The following is a 17,448-nucleotide window of genomic DNA, read 5'->3' as shown; positions in this document are numbered from 1 at the left end:
CTTCTACTCATTTTACACAGCTATAAATGTTCACAAAAGGTGCATGGCAGTGAAAAAATAGGCTGCAAGGGAGTGAATTACTCTATATCAAATTACTCCATTGATTTGTGAGCCCATATTTTGGACTCACCTAGTGCTTCTTTACCTGTAGCCATCAAACCACTTTACAAATGAGGTTATGAATTATTACATAAATTTTACTAAGGGCAGAGATCTGAACAGATTTCTACGAGTCACTTTGCTCTAGTGTATAAACTCTATGGGTCTTGCCACCTCAACGACCAGTGTGTCTTGTGCCAGATTTACCACAAATTTACTAATTATAACTTTTGGCAAGTCATTAGCTCTCTTCCTCAGCTACCCGACCTGGAAAACTGACACTGCATATTTCCACCAAGCCATGTGGATATTTTGATGGGGAATGTACAAAGATGAGCAATTTTACTTGATGTAGGATTTTCCCTCCACTTTTGAAAAGTACCCTCAGCAAGTCTGGAGGTTAATGATATTCTCTGCTACCCCTTTTTCTCCATCATTTTCATTGGCAGAAAATCATGTCTATTTTCTAGCATAAAACTCACAGAATCATTTTCTGCATCAACTGTTCTCTCCACCCTGGCACTGGGATGCACAGGCATAGAAAGAGTCAGAAAGAAGTGGAGCACAGCTCTGTTGCATGAATTCCCAGCTGGCATAAGAGAGATCTGACCCTTGGCTTGTACTGGAGCCAGTGCAGAATGGTCCACAAAATCAGGGAGCATACTCCCTGATGGCCCCTCCTGAGTGGATTTCATCACAGGAGAGAAACTGAACTTAGCAACAGCTCTTAGATGTAAACCAAAGAGCAATATGTTAACGTTCCATTAACAGATTGTTCAGATAGTAGACTTCCTAATTACACTGTCAGAAAAATCACTAGAGGAATTCAATACGAGATACAGAAGAACTGTATTTGGAAAGTATTGTCTTTCAGGCTTGACAGTAGTTTATTGTTAACATATATTCCCAGGATCGTATGCACAAATACAGGCATCTATTCTTATTTCATTCATTACATTAGATTCAGCAAAGGAATTCAGTAGCAAGATTCTACTCCCCCCCTTTTTTCCCCAACATAGCTGTTTTTTGCAATATAATTGTTGTTCATAAAGCAATGTTTTATATAAACCCCTAAATTCAATAATCATCACTTGAAGTATTGGCTCTATTCAAAGGCATATTATTATTATAATTATCCAGTTTAAAGTGCCCAATAACATGCTAGTTACATCACTGTTCAGATAAGAAAAGAAGGTGCTGGCATCTAACTGCAGACAACGTCAGAATGAAAGAGACAAGAAAACAGTAAGATGAAAACTAGTGAGCAATTAGTAATGCCATTGTTTCAATTAAATATGAAACAAAAAAACCTTGTCCCTTTGATCACTGTGTCTTGAGGATGCATTAAGGCAGTTCCCATTTAATGTGCTGCATTCTACTTGAAAATTTGCATTAACCCCTCCCAAAAAAATCAGATTCATTAAAATATAATATCTCCATTTTGCATATCACTTCTAAATGTAGGACTGAAAACAGACATTCATATCATCCAAAGATTAACAGCATTTTTATTAAGAATTAACCATATTTTATTACATCAATTTAATGTATTTAATAAAGTGACACAAATACCTTCTTCTCCTTGAACTGGTTCTTCCAGTAGCAATTCTGTCATGCACTCCCAATCCTTCAGTAGTTCTTGAGAGCTCTCCCACAAACTATCCACTAAGTAAGCCGCATGTTCATGCAACTAGAAATAACAAGTCAAATGTCAATAAAACTTTCTGGTTCAAACAGAGCTTCATCAACTATTATAATGGTTTGAGTGAGGACAGTGTTCTTGTATCACTAAGAAGGAAAACTACATTTGAAATTAATGTTGGAAGGTCCACTTTCCAACAACAAGACAAGTAACTACATAACCATGGTGAAACTTTTATTTTATGGAAAGGGTGAGTGGAGTGGGAGAAAGAAATCTTTTCTCATATAACACTTTACTTGCAGGTGTCTTCCAGGTCACAGCCTATATCATGACATGAGAAGAATCATTGAATCACAGGGTTAGAAGGGACTGCAAGGGTCATCTTGTCTAACCCCCAATCCCATCAGAATGCTTGTCACACTTTTCTGTAGAGTTAAGGTGTCATAATAGCAGACAATGGGGGGTGGGGAAGAGACACTCTATTGAGATGTTTATTTTTCTTTTATTAACAGTATGTAATAGGCATAGGGAATTTCATGTTAGTTTTAATACAGTATACATCTTAAGCATCATATCTACTGTAATAATGAAAAACTACACAGTGTTCATTCAACATAACACCTTACAACTATACTGCTAAAAGTTTAAAACTAATGAACTACTGTTTTAACAACATAGCTCAACAATAGCAAATGGACCTGATACATTTATCTAAGAAATATTTAAAATTTTTAGGAGGAAGAGCACTATTTATGGACAATAAATTATTATAAAAATTTTTCAGTTTGTGTGCAGACCTATCCACTTTTCAGAATAGACACAGAACAGGAACCAAATAGCTACTGAATGTATCTCTGAGATCTTGATACATAATGCATGATACTTTCAAAACTGCTCAGCATTGGCCTAACTAGCGTCTCATTGAAAATAATGGTAAAACTCTCATTTACCTCAATGGGGGCAGAATTAAGCCAATGTTGAGTGTTTCTGAAAATCCCATCAGAAGTTTCTTTATATAATGGCATTCAGTTAAACTGAGAAAAGTCATTCTGGAAAGAATAGTCATTAGCTTCCATTGACTTGCAAGACAATCATGAGCTACCATCAACAAGTAACACCACAGCATGCTGATTTGACTAATTACCAAGTAATGGTGCTGACCTCCAAATAAAGTAACCTTGGGTGTTAGAGGTAACTGAGGTCAGTGCCAGCTTTCATAAACTTCTGTACTGATGGGCTGTTCTCAGAGGAACTGAAATGGGATATAAAAGCTCTTTGATGCTTGTCATGGTCACAGGGCTAGCTGTACCTCTGACCCTTCCGAGTGCACTTCCATAGGAGTTCAGACCTCATGTCTTTACCTCTCTTGTAGTGGAATCCCTCTATTCTCCCTCTTTTAAACCAGGTCCTGGGCTACAGTATCCTATGGACAGATATGACTGGGTTTGGGTATCCTTGGGGAGTTTGCGACCAGGGATAAACACAGTAATCAGACAGGCCTTTCAAATCAAAGTACTGTTTAATTTCAGCAGTAGGCACAAAACATTATGTAAGAGAAAAGTGTTTTAAAACAATAAAAAGGCTACATGCATGTCTATCTTATCTAAAGAGACAAGGTAGGTGAGGTAACATCTTTTATTGGATCAACTTCTGTTGGTGGAAGGTACAAGCTTTTGAGCTATACAGAGCTCTTATTCAGGTCTGGGGATGGAAGAAGACCTCTGTGTAGCTTGACAGAAGCTTGTCCAAGATATTACCTCACCCATCTTGTCTCTCTCAGATCCTGGGACCAATATTGCTACAACAACAGCGCAAACAAGTAAACTTATCTCAAGTTTACTATCTCCTTGGAAAACCTAATTTGTTCAGACTCCCCAGGATGGTCTGTGTGCCTGTTCTCCCCCGACCCACCAACAGCTCCGTGACAAGTACCTCACTTCTAATCTAAGAGTCTTTTTGTCGTATTGATCTTTTGGCTCCCAGACGGAGCAAACAAGCTGTGTAATATAGCTGGAGCCAAGGAATTAGGTTCTTCACAGATAATAGCTCTGGTATTCTCTCTTAGCCCTTGCAGTGTTTACCAGGAGGTATTTTAGCTGGAGCCATTGTCTGGCCTTCCTGCTTATCTCCCAACCTCCTGCTATTAAACTAAGACACGTATGTGTACAGTAAAAATGTCCAGTGATCCAAAATAGATATACAATTATGAGCCCAATAACCAGGTCACATACAGTATTCATAAATTATTACATACCAGTCCCATGTCTTTCACAATCCTTATGAAGGGTAGCCTGCTAAGCCAGCACCACACTATTTAGGTTGTCTTTAAGAAACACCTCTATGACAGCAAAGGCAGACACTGACACTGAGGCAGAAGAAGTGGTCTCAGGGAAACTATATGGTTTACACAAAAAAGCACATTTTGCTGAACCTGGCTTTAGGGACCAAGCTAGAGTTCCATTCTCCTCTCTCCTCAGTGAGGAGGGAGAAGGCTGGCACTTGGTAATCTCTCTGAGATTCAAGGGAGCAAAGCACATTGGGAACTGAAGCTCATCATGGCTGCCATAACAGTAGACCTCGCTTCCAGCAAGGTCTGATGGAATGTATAAGAACAGCACCTTTGACAGACCAGGGGAGAGACATAGAAAGAATCAGGCTCTAGAGACCTCTTTCCTGGAAGAAGCAAGCAAATAAACCCATTTCCGTATGTTTTTATTTTGCAATGATTTTTGCTGTAATTACTTTGAGGCACATATTCACATTTCTCTGAGCATTCTGTTAGTGTCCTTCTGGCAGAGCCTCCTCTTCCCTTCTGCTCTGTGTGCAGGTTACCCAAGATTGTGCCCTTAGACCTTTCTCTTCTCACTGTAAACTCTGACTCTGGAAGATCTCATCAACCCACCTGGCTTCAGTGATCATTTTATGCCAAGGACACATACATAGCTCTCTCCACCACAAACCAAGATTAGATATGGCAATGCTTCAAAACCTTCCAGTGGCAGAAACCAGTGTAGACAGCAGTGGCCCACGTTATAAGTTAAGTATCTCACTAAAGGCTGCACTCATGGCTCCTTGATCCCCAGTGGCTACTTGTGGCTTTCTGGGAGATGTTACACCCATCGGACTACATTCAAATCTTTCCCCTTCTTACTTCTCAATATCGCTAAGATCCATCTGTTTCTTTCCACTCCCACAACCAAACCTCTTGTACAAGCCTTCATTATATCCTACCTATGCTACTGCAATACCCTCCTTTCTGGCTTCTCAAACACAAACATTGCCCTTCTTTGTTCACAGATTTGATCATGTCATTCCATTCTTCCAATCCCTCCTTTGCTCTCAACTTACTATTGAATCAAGCTTCCTGTCATCATCTTCAAAGCTCTCCACATTTCTGTCCCTCCCTTTTCAAATTTCATTCTGCCTCTATCCCTCCATTCCACCAATGTTCCCAGGCTTGTCTGTTTGTCAGCTTCTTACAGTCACCTCCATGCTTTTGATCATGCAACTTCCTATACATGGTACAACCTTCCTGAACCCATCAGAAGGCTGCTACCCTTCATATTTAAGTCCCCTTTAAGACCAGTTTCTGCTGTGCAGCTAACAGTGAATGGCATTGATTTGTACATACATTGCCTTGTTTTTGTTCCCCCGTTACTATCTTCTGCCTACTAGTCTGTCTATCTGTCTTTAGATTGTGAGCTCCCTGGAACAGGCACCAGACTTCTTTAATGTCCGGAAAGTGACTAGCACACATTTGGTGTGACCATAAAATAAATAAATAAATGCCTTCAAAGAGCATCTGGAAGACACTCAAGCTGTGAGACTTCAATTACATTTTGTTCCCTTTTGTGACTGGTTAAAATAAAGTTACTCAGAAAATATGATTACTTCCCTCTTTTAAAGCACATTCACAGACTCATTCTTTTATAGTTTGTCCTGCAATAGGCACCATCAAAATATACATTCTGGTGAACTACAGTAGCCAGAGTGGGGAGAACGGAGTTGATTACACTGAAGCCAGGCAAGAGTAAAACAAATCCTAGGGAGGATATTGGTTTGAGTTTACTTTACGGACAAGGAGAAGGGGAGCTAATGCATATGGTGTCACTAGCATTAAAACCTGTTTGTAAAAGTTGATCAATCACCTTAAATAAGTTTCATCTTTTGCTAAATATATAAAATTGGTATCAGAAATGTTTTTACCTCACTTTCAAGAAAGAAAAGAACCAACATCCTAATGAGGTTCCCATTTGGACTGTTCCGTCCTCTCCTCTTCGCTAATGCTTCTTCTGCCTGGGGGTCATGCCTGCTAAACAGTCTAGAAATAAGTAACAGGAGTTATAATATTTATATTAAACAGCTTTGTTTGCTCACCATTATGGCTAATGTGTTCATTCATAAAATACAATTAAAAAACCCAAAACCATTTCCCCTCAAAAAACGAACAAACTGCATTTGTTCAGCTTCACAGGGCCAGAAGCACTTCACACAATGAAAAAATTATGAAATATACTGGTGTAAAATGTTTATATTATAGCTGGTATTTTAAAGTTTTAAGTCTTGTACTGGTATGGCTATCTTGCTGAAAACCAATGTTATTTGTGACACTACCAATTTAAGAACTAACTGTAGGAGGCTCTAAACTGGATTGCAGCCTTCTTTAACAATGGTTTAGTAATCATAAATTGAACTCAAGTATTCAGACAAAATGCTATGAAAGGAGGCTGTTTCTCCCCGCCCCCCCGACCTTTAGTTCATAAAAATATTGAGGATAAAAATGAGTTACAGTCCAACCTTTGTATGTTTTTTAATCTTCACTTTTACTTAATTTTGTGCACACTGGCTGGGTGTGGCTGCAACTGAACCTTGTCCTTGTAGAAGACCATGTATGGCGGTTCCGAGGTCAAGGCTTTAATCTCAGGCCTGGTCTACAGTACGCGGTTATTTCCCAATTAGCAGAGTTAATTTGAAATAAAACTGATTCCGTCCACATGACCAAACCATTTTTTTTTCTGATTTAAAGGGCTTTTTAACCTGATTTCTGTACTCCACCTCGGTAAGTGGAGTAGCGCTAAAATCAAGATCGCAGTTCCAGGTTACAGGTACTGTGGATGCAATTCGACGTTATTGGCCTCCGAGAGTGATCCCAGAATGCTCCCTTGTGACCGCTCTGGACAAACTCTCAACTCCGATGCACCAGCTAGGTAGGCAGTAAAAGCCCCGGGAACTTTTGAATTTCATTTCCTGTTTGGTCACCATCAGCACAGGTGACCATCAGCACAGTCCACCATCACAAGACCACGCAGTCCCGGATTTGCAGATGAGCTCCAGCATGGTCCGAACGGGAGGTACGTGCTCCCATCGCATGTTGGGGACACGAATCGGTTATGGCATAACTACGTTCCAAAAAAAGAAATGCAAATATGTACGCTAAAGTCTCCAGGGCCATGACGGAAAGAGGCTACTCCAGGGACACAGAGCACTGTCGTACAAAAATCAAGGAGCTCAGACAAGAGTACCAAAAAGCCTGGGAGGCGAACGGGCACTCTGGATCACAGCCCTATACATGCCACTTCTACCGTGAGCTGCATGCAATTATGGGGGGTGACGCCACCACTACCCCACCACTGTCCATGGACACCTGCAAGGGGGGAGTTGCATGGAGCAAGGATAATGAGTTATTGGAGGACGAAGAGGAGGAGGAGAAGGACAGTGCACAGGTGGCAAGTGGGGAATCTGTTTTCTCCCCTAGCCAGGAACTATTCTTAATGCTGGACCCAATAGCCTCCCCCCCACTCCCAAGGTGGGCTCCCAGACCATGACCCTGGGGAAGGCACTTCTGGTGAGTGAGAGCCTGATCAGAGCCACGTGGTGGGGGGAAACCCAGCCGCGCTGGACTGTTCGCGTTTAGTTTAAAGGGCTCATCCCTGCTCAGAGCCTCATCGGAGCCACACAGTGGGTGCAGGGGTGTATGTGTGTGCTGTGTGACGCGATCATCCCAGAAAGCCCACAGGCCTTACTTTTATATGGCAAACCCACCAGGCATTGCTTGCGATGGGAAAGGGGGCCCGGCAGTTTGAAAGCATTGAAATGAATGCAGAAGAAGCAGAACCCTGCATGCTCCTAGGGCTTACCATGGCTGCCTGCAAGCTAAATTCTGTTGCCTGGCTGCATGTGATGGCTTACTCACACCAAAGTGGCAGGCACTCAGTATGATGTAAATGCGACCTTGTACAGAAAGAACATGTGCTGTGTACCATGAATTGCCTGTTTCACTGAGAAAATGTGTCCCCTTTGTTCTCTAAAATGTATCTTTTAAAATACCACCCTCCCCTTTTCTCCACCCGCAGGTGCAAATGTTTCAATGCGGCCCCTATCTACTCCGTCCCAGAGGCTGGTCCAGATTAAAAGGAGGAAAAAATGAACTTGGGACGACATGTTTGCTGAGCTTATGCAGTCCTCCCACACTGATAGGGCCCAGCTGAATGTGTGGAGGCAAACAATTACGGAGTCCCGTAAAGTGTTAAATGAACACGAAGACAGGTGGGATGCTCGCAATGAGAGCAGGCAGGATGCTATGATCAAGCTCACCACCCAGGCCTGTGCCCTGAGCCCTGTACACACCTCATATGCACCCAGCCCTCTGCTTGACTCATTCACCCACCCCCCCACGACCCCAGCCCTGACTCTGGCACCCCCACACATACCCAACCCCCCCAGCCCTGAACCTGCATCCCCTCACATGCCCCCAGCCCTCTGCCCTGACTCTTGCACCCCCTACATATCCAGTCCCCCCCCACATCCTGACTCTTGCACCCCCCAAATCCCCACCCTGAGCACCAAATGGGAGGTCCTGCACTCACACACCCCATTCCCACCTGCACCCTTCACACCAAATGGGAGCTGCCCAGGTAAGTGCCCCACGCCCAAACCTCCTGCCCCAACCCTGAGCCCCCTCCCTCATTCTAACTCCTGGCCAGACCCTTCACCCCCATCCATGTGCTCAGTCCACTCCCACCCTCAGCTCAGTGCAGAGAGAGGAAGAGAATGGGCCAGAACCAGGGAGAAGGTAGGTACCCACTGTATGTGGGCAGGGCTGGGACCTCAGATCGGCAGCGGGCTGAGCGGGTCCGGCAGCCAGGATTCCAGCTGGCAGGAGCCAGCGGATGGAACCCCTGAGTGGCAATGGGCTGAGTGGCTCAGCCCACTGCCAGTCTGGGGTCCTGGCCACCGGCCCCACACAGCCCGCTGCCGGTCTGGGTTTCTGGCTGCCACAGCCTTGCCAGTTGGGGTCCCAGCCGCAGGCCCCACTCAGCCCACTGTCGGCCTAGGTGAACAGAACCCCAGGCCGGCAGCGGGCTGAGTGGGCCGGCGGCATAAGATAAACATTTTATTTTAATTTTAAATGAAGCTTCTTAAACATTTTGAAAACCTTGTTTATTTTACATACAACAATAGTTTAGTTATATAATATATAGACTTATCGAGAGAGACCTTCTAAAAAACATTAAAATGTATTACCGGCACACGAAACCTTAAATAAAGAGAATAAATAAAGACTCGGCACACCGCTTCTGAAAGGTTGCCGACCTCTGAACTAACCTAGAATTATACATTATGGGATTTCTTACACTTCCTCTAAAACACCTGGTACTGACCACTATTAGAGAAAAGATACTGGATTAGATGGACACTGTGGCCTGATCTGGTATACCAATTTCTATGTTCTTCTGTGTTGGCAGATGCCTAAAGAGTGAGGATTGGCTGTAGGCACTTTTCTGGCCCTACCTGGCTTAGCAGGGATTTCAGGTACTCTCCTCACCACCACACATTTTTCTTGCAGATGTTAGGTGTTGCTGTGACACAGAAGCAGCCACTGATGCCAGCTAACAAAGGGTTCACTATTCTGCGTCAGCAACTCCTATCATTACAACAAAAACATTGCTGTCATAGAATTTATCTAACAAGAATGTTGTGTGAGGTATCAAATGAAAACTTATATAATACTGGTATCTTAAACATTGTGAGATGTATGTACAGTTGGTATGTAGAGAGTTATGTGTACCTACTAAAAATATTTTGTAATCTATATAACCAGGACGAGTTGCAACAAGTTTTTTCCAGACAGGAGATAAGATGTCATATGTAAATTAAGCCAACATAATGGAAGCCCCATTTGCATGTGAAGTCTGGAGGAACCCCCTCCAGGACTTTCCTGTAGTCGGTCCACCATCGTAGTGAGGTAAGTATCACCTGGGGAATGATATAATCTTTTCCAGGGGGTCCCAGGACTGGGAATAGAGGAGGAAAAACCAGTTGATGGGAATGTGAAACCAAGAGTGGAGGGCACGTTGGAGAACAGGCAATGGTGGAGAAGAGTCTTGTATGGGGATGCATTTCAAAAGGGGCATGATGGCGGTGAAAGATAAATTTCACATTTTATTTATGGTACCAATTTTTTCTAATTTGCTAACATTGTAAACTGGAGAACCGGGCCCCTGGGCAATTGTTCCCTTTGCCCCCCATCCCTACCCCCCTTCAGCGGGCCTGTTTATAGGAAATAGGATGACATCACTTTCAAAAGAGACTTTCCACACTGGGAGAAATTTTCATGTTAGACAAATTAATTTATCTTTCAGATTTTTTCATACTTGTTTTGTCACATTTGTTAATTACTGAAGATATTTTATTATAATGCATAAAATAACTTTTTTCCATTATTTATCATGCAGTGAGGTCATATTATTGAATTTGCGACATCACATCCACTTTCATAGTAAAAGACTGTCACCCCAAGCATAGAATCATGTTTTTTGTGCCTGATCAAAGAGGAAATCTAGGATATTATTGGGGGGGGACGGAGGACTCATTTTCAAAATGCAAATAATAAAGGGAACACAAAATATCACTGGTGAAATAAACTGCTGGTTGTATAAAAGGCCTTTTCTTTCAAGTGTATTCTGGTTTGAAAAATTCCATTAAAATGAATTCTTATACAAAAAAGAGTCTGTAAAAAGTTGCAAAAATCCTTAACAATTTTAAAAATGGGGAAGGGAAAATACTAAATAATTCAGAGTGTTAAAAATATTGTTTAAGAGCCTCAGCTGGTCTAGACTGCAAAGGAACAACCAGTTGAGATTCCGCCCTTTGTATCTGAGGTAGCAGCTCTTCCATGCTGTACAGCAGAGAGAAGGAAAAACTTCTGGACAACTCTGATCACCTGGCATCAAAGGTATCTAGCTACCACTAATAATTCACTCCATTTTTTGACAAGCAAGTAAATGAACAGAGAGATAGTTTTTAAAATAAGAAAATCCTGTTAAAATTGCTAACTTTGGAGTAAATTGATATCCTATTATTTCAAAGTTGAGTAAAATAAATGCCTTTAAAAAAATAACTGTAATTTATACAATCACTCAGGCATGTCCACAATTTGTAGTACCAGAAGCTACAATGAAAACCCGACACAAACTCAAGGGATTTGCACATAAATTAACAAATCTTTACAAAAAGTGCATACAATCATAATATTTATTTGTACTTTAATGTCCTAAATTAATAGAAATTACTGTTTAAACTGTACAGCAAGAAAACCGTGATATAAATCCTGATTTATCAAAGCACTTAAGTAGATGCGTAACTTTAAGCATGCAAGTACTCCTATTGAAAGTCAGTGCTTAAAAAGTTAAGCTTGTGATTAAGTGCTTTGCTGAATCAGGCCATACTTACTATATATCAACCTGTCACTTCTAGATCTCACTAAGCATTTCTGGTCTCAGGAAGCTATCATGAGTCTATTTTTCATTCTAGGATGAGAGGTAGCTTACTTTTTGTGAAGGAACTCTCCAGCTGCTACTGCAACCGGCCGGTGTGCTGAATATACCAAGTGATAAACATTCTCACAGTCTTCATTGGACAGAGCTTCTTCACTTCCACTGAAAAAGTCAGAAAGTAACACCTGAACCAAAACAAATGTTTAATTTCAGTTCCACCACCTCCCATATGTTATTTTATTTATATAGACTGTCTATCATAATAGGGTTACCTGGGCCTCATCTACACCCCACAGAAATTAATGGGACATTAACTTCAACGAGTTTAGGATTACGCCCCAAAAATAAATTAGCCCCCCCCCAAATTAAACACTTCACCACCCAAAAAAACCCACCTCCAAGTTAAGATGGCTGCTTCTTATGAATGTAGTACACTAGGAAATGATTAAACATTTTCTTAAATTTGAATGGCAACATTTTTAGTTTTAATAACTTGCCAATATTTTAAGAGGGTTCCTTTGGGGGAAAAAAATCTAAAATTTTGCTTCTATTGAAGTGTACACATTTCAGAATTTACAAAAATTGTTACAGTTAATGCTGTAGTTCAGACTGAGAAGGCATTATAAATGTTCATTTACACTTGAACGTTAATTTCTCCCAGAAAATTTCTTTTGGGCTGAGATGCCCCACACATAGATTCAGCCAAAGATAAACTATTTTTGGAAAGTGTGCTCAAAATCCATTTAACTTTTCTGAGTTAACCATTTAAAAAAAAACCTGAACTTAAAAGCAAAACCAAAAGAGTGATCTAATCACAATACCTTTTGCACGAAGATAAAACTCTAGGGGCCAGAATCTCCATTTTGAGCTGTTTCCTTTGCACTGCTCTAGATTGCTGTAAATGGCCAGCTGAGAATTCCTTAGCCGTAGGAAGAAAGGAAGGCAATGTGCACCTTCCCCACACACTCTGGCATAGGGGTGGGGCGGAACTCTTCCTATGTCAATCAGCTGATTATTTGGGGTCTAAATCATGATTTTTCCTCTCTTGACATTGGCAACATTGTTGATGATCCATAGAGTATAAGGGTAGAAGGGACCACTAAATCATCTGACCTCCTGAATATCACAGAACAAAAGATTCCACACAGACATCCCTGGGGCACTCTATCATGGGAAGCAGTGACTATAAAAAAGATTTGGGGGTTCTGGTGGATAATCAGCTGAACATGAGCTCCCAGTGTGATGTTGTGGCAAAAGGGCTAATGGGGTCATAAGAACGGCCATACTGTGTCAGACCAAACGTCCATCTAGCCCAGTATCCTGTCTTCCAACAGCAGCCAATGCTAGGTGCCCCAGAGGGAATGAACAGGTAATCATTAAGTGATCCATTCCCTGCCATTCATTCCCAGCTTCTGGCAATGCATAAACAGGGGAAATCTGGAGAGGAGTAGAGAAGTTATAACTGTATTTGGCATTGGTGTGACCAGTGCTGGAATATTGTGTCCAGTTCTGGTGTCAACAGTTCAAGAAGAATGCTGATAAATTGAAGAGTGTTCAGAGAAAAACCACAAGAATGGTTGAAGGATTAGAAAACCAGCCTTCTAGAGATAGACTCAAAGAGCTGAAGCTATTTAGATTCCCAATGAGAAGGATAAGTGTTGCTTGTTTACAGTCTCTAAGTCTCTACATGGGGAACAAATATTTAATAATGGGCTCTTCATTCTAGCACAGAAAGGTAAAACATGATATAACATCTGGAAGTTGAAGCTAGACAAATTCAGACTGGAAATAAGGCATACATTTTTAAAAGTGAGAGTAATTAACTATTGGAACAATTTACCAAGGGTCACATGGTAGATTCTCTATCACAGATAAGGTCACGGTGGATTCTCCATCACTGATAATTTTGAAATCAAGACTGGATGTTTTTCTAAGAGATATGCTGAAGGAATTATTCTGGGAAGTTCTACGGCCTGTGTTACACAGGAGATCATACTAGGTAATCACAATGGTCCTTTCTGGCCTCAGAATCTACAAATCTGTACTGAATCCAATAACCTGTGTTTTATTAAACTGTATCTTCCAGATAGATAGCCCAGTTTTGATTTGTAGACATCAAGAGATAGAGAATCCATCACTTCCTTGATATTTTATTCCAGTGGTTAATCACCCTCACTGTTCAAAATGTGTGCCTAATTTTTTATTTGAATTTATCTGCGTTCTGGTTCCAACTACTGGGTCTTGTTATGCCTTCCTCTGATAAAGAGCCCGTAAGTACACAATATTTTCACTCCGTAAAGGTAGTTGTACATTGTAGTCAAGCCATTTCTCAATCTTCTTTTTGATAAGCTGAACTGATTGAACTTCCTTAAGTCCCTCATTGTGAGGATTGTGGGGGGTGGCTCTTTTCCACACACCAGTTTTTCAACATCATTTTAAAATGTGGACACCAGAACTGTATGCATTATTCCAGTATCTGTCTCACCAATGCTGTATACAGAGGTAAAATCACCTCCCTGCTTCTACTCATTACTTCCCTATTTATATATCCCAGAATTGTATTAGCCCTATTTGCCACAACATTACACCGAGAGCTCATGTATAGTTGCTTGTCCACTATGACCTCTAAATGCATTTCAGAGCCACTTCTTCCCAGCCTATAATCCCCCATTCTGTATTACCTGCATTCCTTGCTACAAGCTGTATGACCTTGCATTTGGCTGTATTAAAACTAATTTTGTTTGAGTGGACCCAGTGTACCAACTGACCCAGATCACTATAGATATGTCTACACAGCAAAGAAAAACCCGCAGTTGGTCCACTAAGTGGCTCTGGCTTGTGGGACTGTTTAATTGCTGTATAGACTTCCAGGCTTGGGTGGGAGCCCAGGCTTGGTGGGAGCCCAAGCTCTACGACCTTGCAGGGTGGAAGGGTCCCAGAACTTGGACTCCACTCCAAGCCTGGAAGTCTACAAAGCAATGAAAGAGCCCTGCAGCCCAAACCCACAAGCACAAGTCAGCTGGCACGAGGGAGCCATGAGTTTTCCTTGCTGCATAGATGTAACCCTCAGTATGTCTGTCCTCTCCTCATAACTGTTTACCGATCAACCAGTCTTTGTGCCAGTTACATATTTTATCAGCAGTAATACTATGCTTACTTCCAGATTACTGAAGAAACATGGAATAGGCTACTGATCTCTATGGAACCCCATTATAAACACCCTCATTAAACAAAGATTCTGCATTAACTGCTTTTTTATAGCTATCAGTTATCTAGTTCCTAACGTGTGCTTTACTGATACTGCATAGTACTAATTTTTAATTAGAATGTTGTGTCAAATGCATCTACACAATTAACTTCAGCAACCAAACTTGCAATCTCATCGAAGAATGAAATCAGGTATGTTTGACAAGACCTATTTTCCATAAAACCATTTTGACCGGCATTAATTATGCTAGCTTTTAATTTTTTTATCAATTGAATCCTGTATCAGTTTTACCATTATTTTGTCCAGGAGTCATGTCATATTCTCTGGCCTATAGTTAGCTGGGTCATCCTACCTGTCCTTTTTGAATACTTGCACAATGTCAGTTCACTTCCAATCTTCTGAAATTTCCCCAGTATTCCAAGATTAATTAAAAATTAACTGTCCAGAGATCTCTCAGCCAACTCTTTTAGGACTCTTAGGTGCAAGTTATCCAGGCAGGCTGATTTAAAACATTTATCCCTGGTAGCTGTTGTCTAATATCTTCCTTAGTTACTAATGGATTGGAAAGTATTTCATCATCCTCATATGATATGGATAGGCTTGGCAGATTTCAATTTGAATAGATATCTGTCAGTAAAGGTCAATTTCACCTGACACAATGAGATCAATGAAAAAATATTGAACGGTAACAATCAGTGTGCCTGCAGAGATTGTGTGTCACTGGCCATGCAGGGAGCTTTCTGCAACTCTGATGTCATGGCCTGCTCACTCACTCATCAGACAGAAGCTGTCATGAGAATGAGTGAGCGAGTCTATGACAGCAGCGTTACAGAGGGCTCCCTGCATGGCCACAGGGCAGGTGACACCTGATCCCTGCGGGCACAAGGTGCAAGAAGAGGCTGCAGTCCTAGTAGGGCAGAGCAGATACCTCTGGCCAAGACTGAAAGGAGGGGAAGCAAGATGAACCACTGGGCAGGGGGAAGGACACCCCACTACTTAATAGCTCCTAGGGCGGAGCAGGGAGCTCTCTGTAGCCCTGCTTTCACTCATCAGCTGGCCATGCCACTGCTGAACAGTTTCTGCCTGGGAATAGCTCTTGTATTTCGGGCAGGTCAGTGAGTGGGGGACTGTGCACATCCTGGCTCAGCAGAGAAGGAAATCCTGGCCAGGACTGCGAGGAAGAGGAGTCATCGTTGTCCCCGGCTGCAGAGGCGGCTGACCCACTGCTGAATGACTCCATGCCCGCCTCCATGGTCAGGGACTTGTCTTCCTCTTCACAGCTCTGGCTGGGGGGGGCGGTCTCTGCTCTGACCCTGCAGCCTTCCCCGCATCTTGTGCCTCCAGGGATCATGTAGTAAGCCCTCTGCAACTCTGGTGTCATGGCCCTGCTCCCTCACTCACCAGCCAAAAGAATGGGAACAGTCTCTGAACCAGAAATGTTCAGCAGCTGGGCAGCGTCCCCATGACCAGAGGCTTCTCCTCCTCTTTAGAATCCTGACCAGGGGCCTCTGCTCCTCTGAGCCAGGATCACAGCCTCCCTTACCCTTGAGCCCTGGTGTCATGCCCCTCAGCTGCATCAGGAACTCCCTGCTGCCCCACTGGCAGCGCTGCCCTAACCCCAATCCCACCACCCACAATTCTAAAAAACAGAAAAAAAATCTTAAAAATAAAAATTAATAAAAATTATCAAAACTAGAAAAAAGTAAAAAATCAAGCTATGCCACCCCTAGATATGGGTACATCATCCTGCTACTTTCCAAATAGAAAACACAAATATTTATTCAACATTCTGCCTTTTCTGCATCATTAACAATGCTACCCTCTCCATCTAATAATGGACCTACACCATTGCTATTATTTCCCTTTTTCCTAATATATTTTTTAAACTCCTTATTGTCCTTAGTCTGCCAGCCAGGGATTTTTCCCTCATCTCTTTCACTTCCCCTATGTATTTTCTGCACATCATAACTTCTAATTTATATTGATTGCTATCTATTTCCCAGCCCTAGAGAGTCAAGCAGCACTTCTCCCAGCTTTCATACATTCTGGACTACCCTCAAACCCTGATGCAAATCAACAACAGTAACCCCGTTTCTATGCTCCACTCCCCCACAGATATGGAAGCCTTAATGGAATCCTCCAGTGAAAATCACAGAATCATAGAATATCAGGGTTGGAAGGGACCTCAGGAAGTCATCTAGTCCAACCTCCTGCTCAATGCAGGACCAATTCCCAACTAAATCATCCCAGCCAGGGCTTTGTCAAGCCTGACCTTAAAAACCTCTAAGGAAGAAGATTCCATCACCTCCCTAGGTAACCCATTCCAGTGCTTCACCACACTCCTAGTGAAAAAGTTTTTCCTAATATCCAACCTAAACCTCCCCCACTGCAACTTGAGACCATTACTCCTTGTTCTGTCATCTGCCACCACTGAGAACAACCAAGCTCCATCCTCTTTGTCTTACTAGACACTTATTACCAATTTCCTACATTATCTCCACTCATGTTGCAAGTTTTGAACCTCATCTCTTAGCTCTAGAAACCTACTTGGATTCTTCATAAAGGACCTGATCCAAATCTCAATGAAGTTAGTAGAAAAATTCCTACTTAATTCACTGGACTTTGGATCATGAACCAAAGGACAAGCCTCATGAAACATTCCTCCTAGCAGCAAAAACCTGCTTTATCTCTGCTGTTACCATACAGTCAAGACCATGGCCCAC

General features: G+C 42.0%; 1 protein-coding gene across 7 annotated transcripts in view; it reads right to left on the bottom strand.

The window, feature by feature from the left end:
* Positions 1-17,448, bottom strand: part of STAG1 (stromal antigen 1) — a 356,975-nt gene that overhangs the window by 130,803 nt on the left and 208,724 nt on the right. For all 7 annotated transcript variants that reach the window (XM_039487594.1, XM_039487595.1, XM_039487599.1 and 4 more), the window contains 3 exons: positions 11,572-11,679; positions 5,948-6,062; positions 1,672-1,789 (listed from right to left, as the gene is read on the bottom strand). In XM_039487594.1, coding sequence (XP_039343528.1) covers positions 1,672-1,789; positions 5,948-6,062; positions 11,572-11,679 — 341 coding nt within the window. The remainder of the gene's footprint in view (positions 1-1,671; positions 1,790-5,947; positions 6,063-11,571; positions 11,680-17,448) is intronic.

This window comes from Mauremys reevesii, linkage group 9, assembly GCF_016161935.1.
Source record: "Mauremys reevesii isolate NIE-2019 linkage group 9, ASM1616193v1, whole genome shotgun sequence".
NCBI classification, from domain to species: Eukaryota; Metazoa; Chordata; order Testudines; family Geoemydidae; genus Mauremys; species Mauremys reevesii.
Note: the sequence above shows the minus strand (reverse complement) of the source record. Positions and strands in the feature narration are given on the sequence as shown.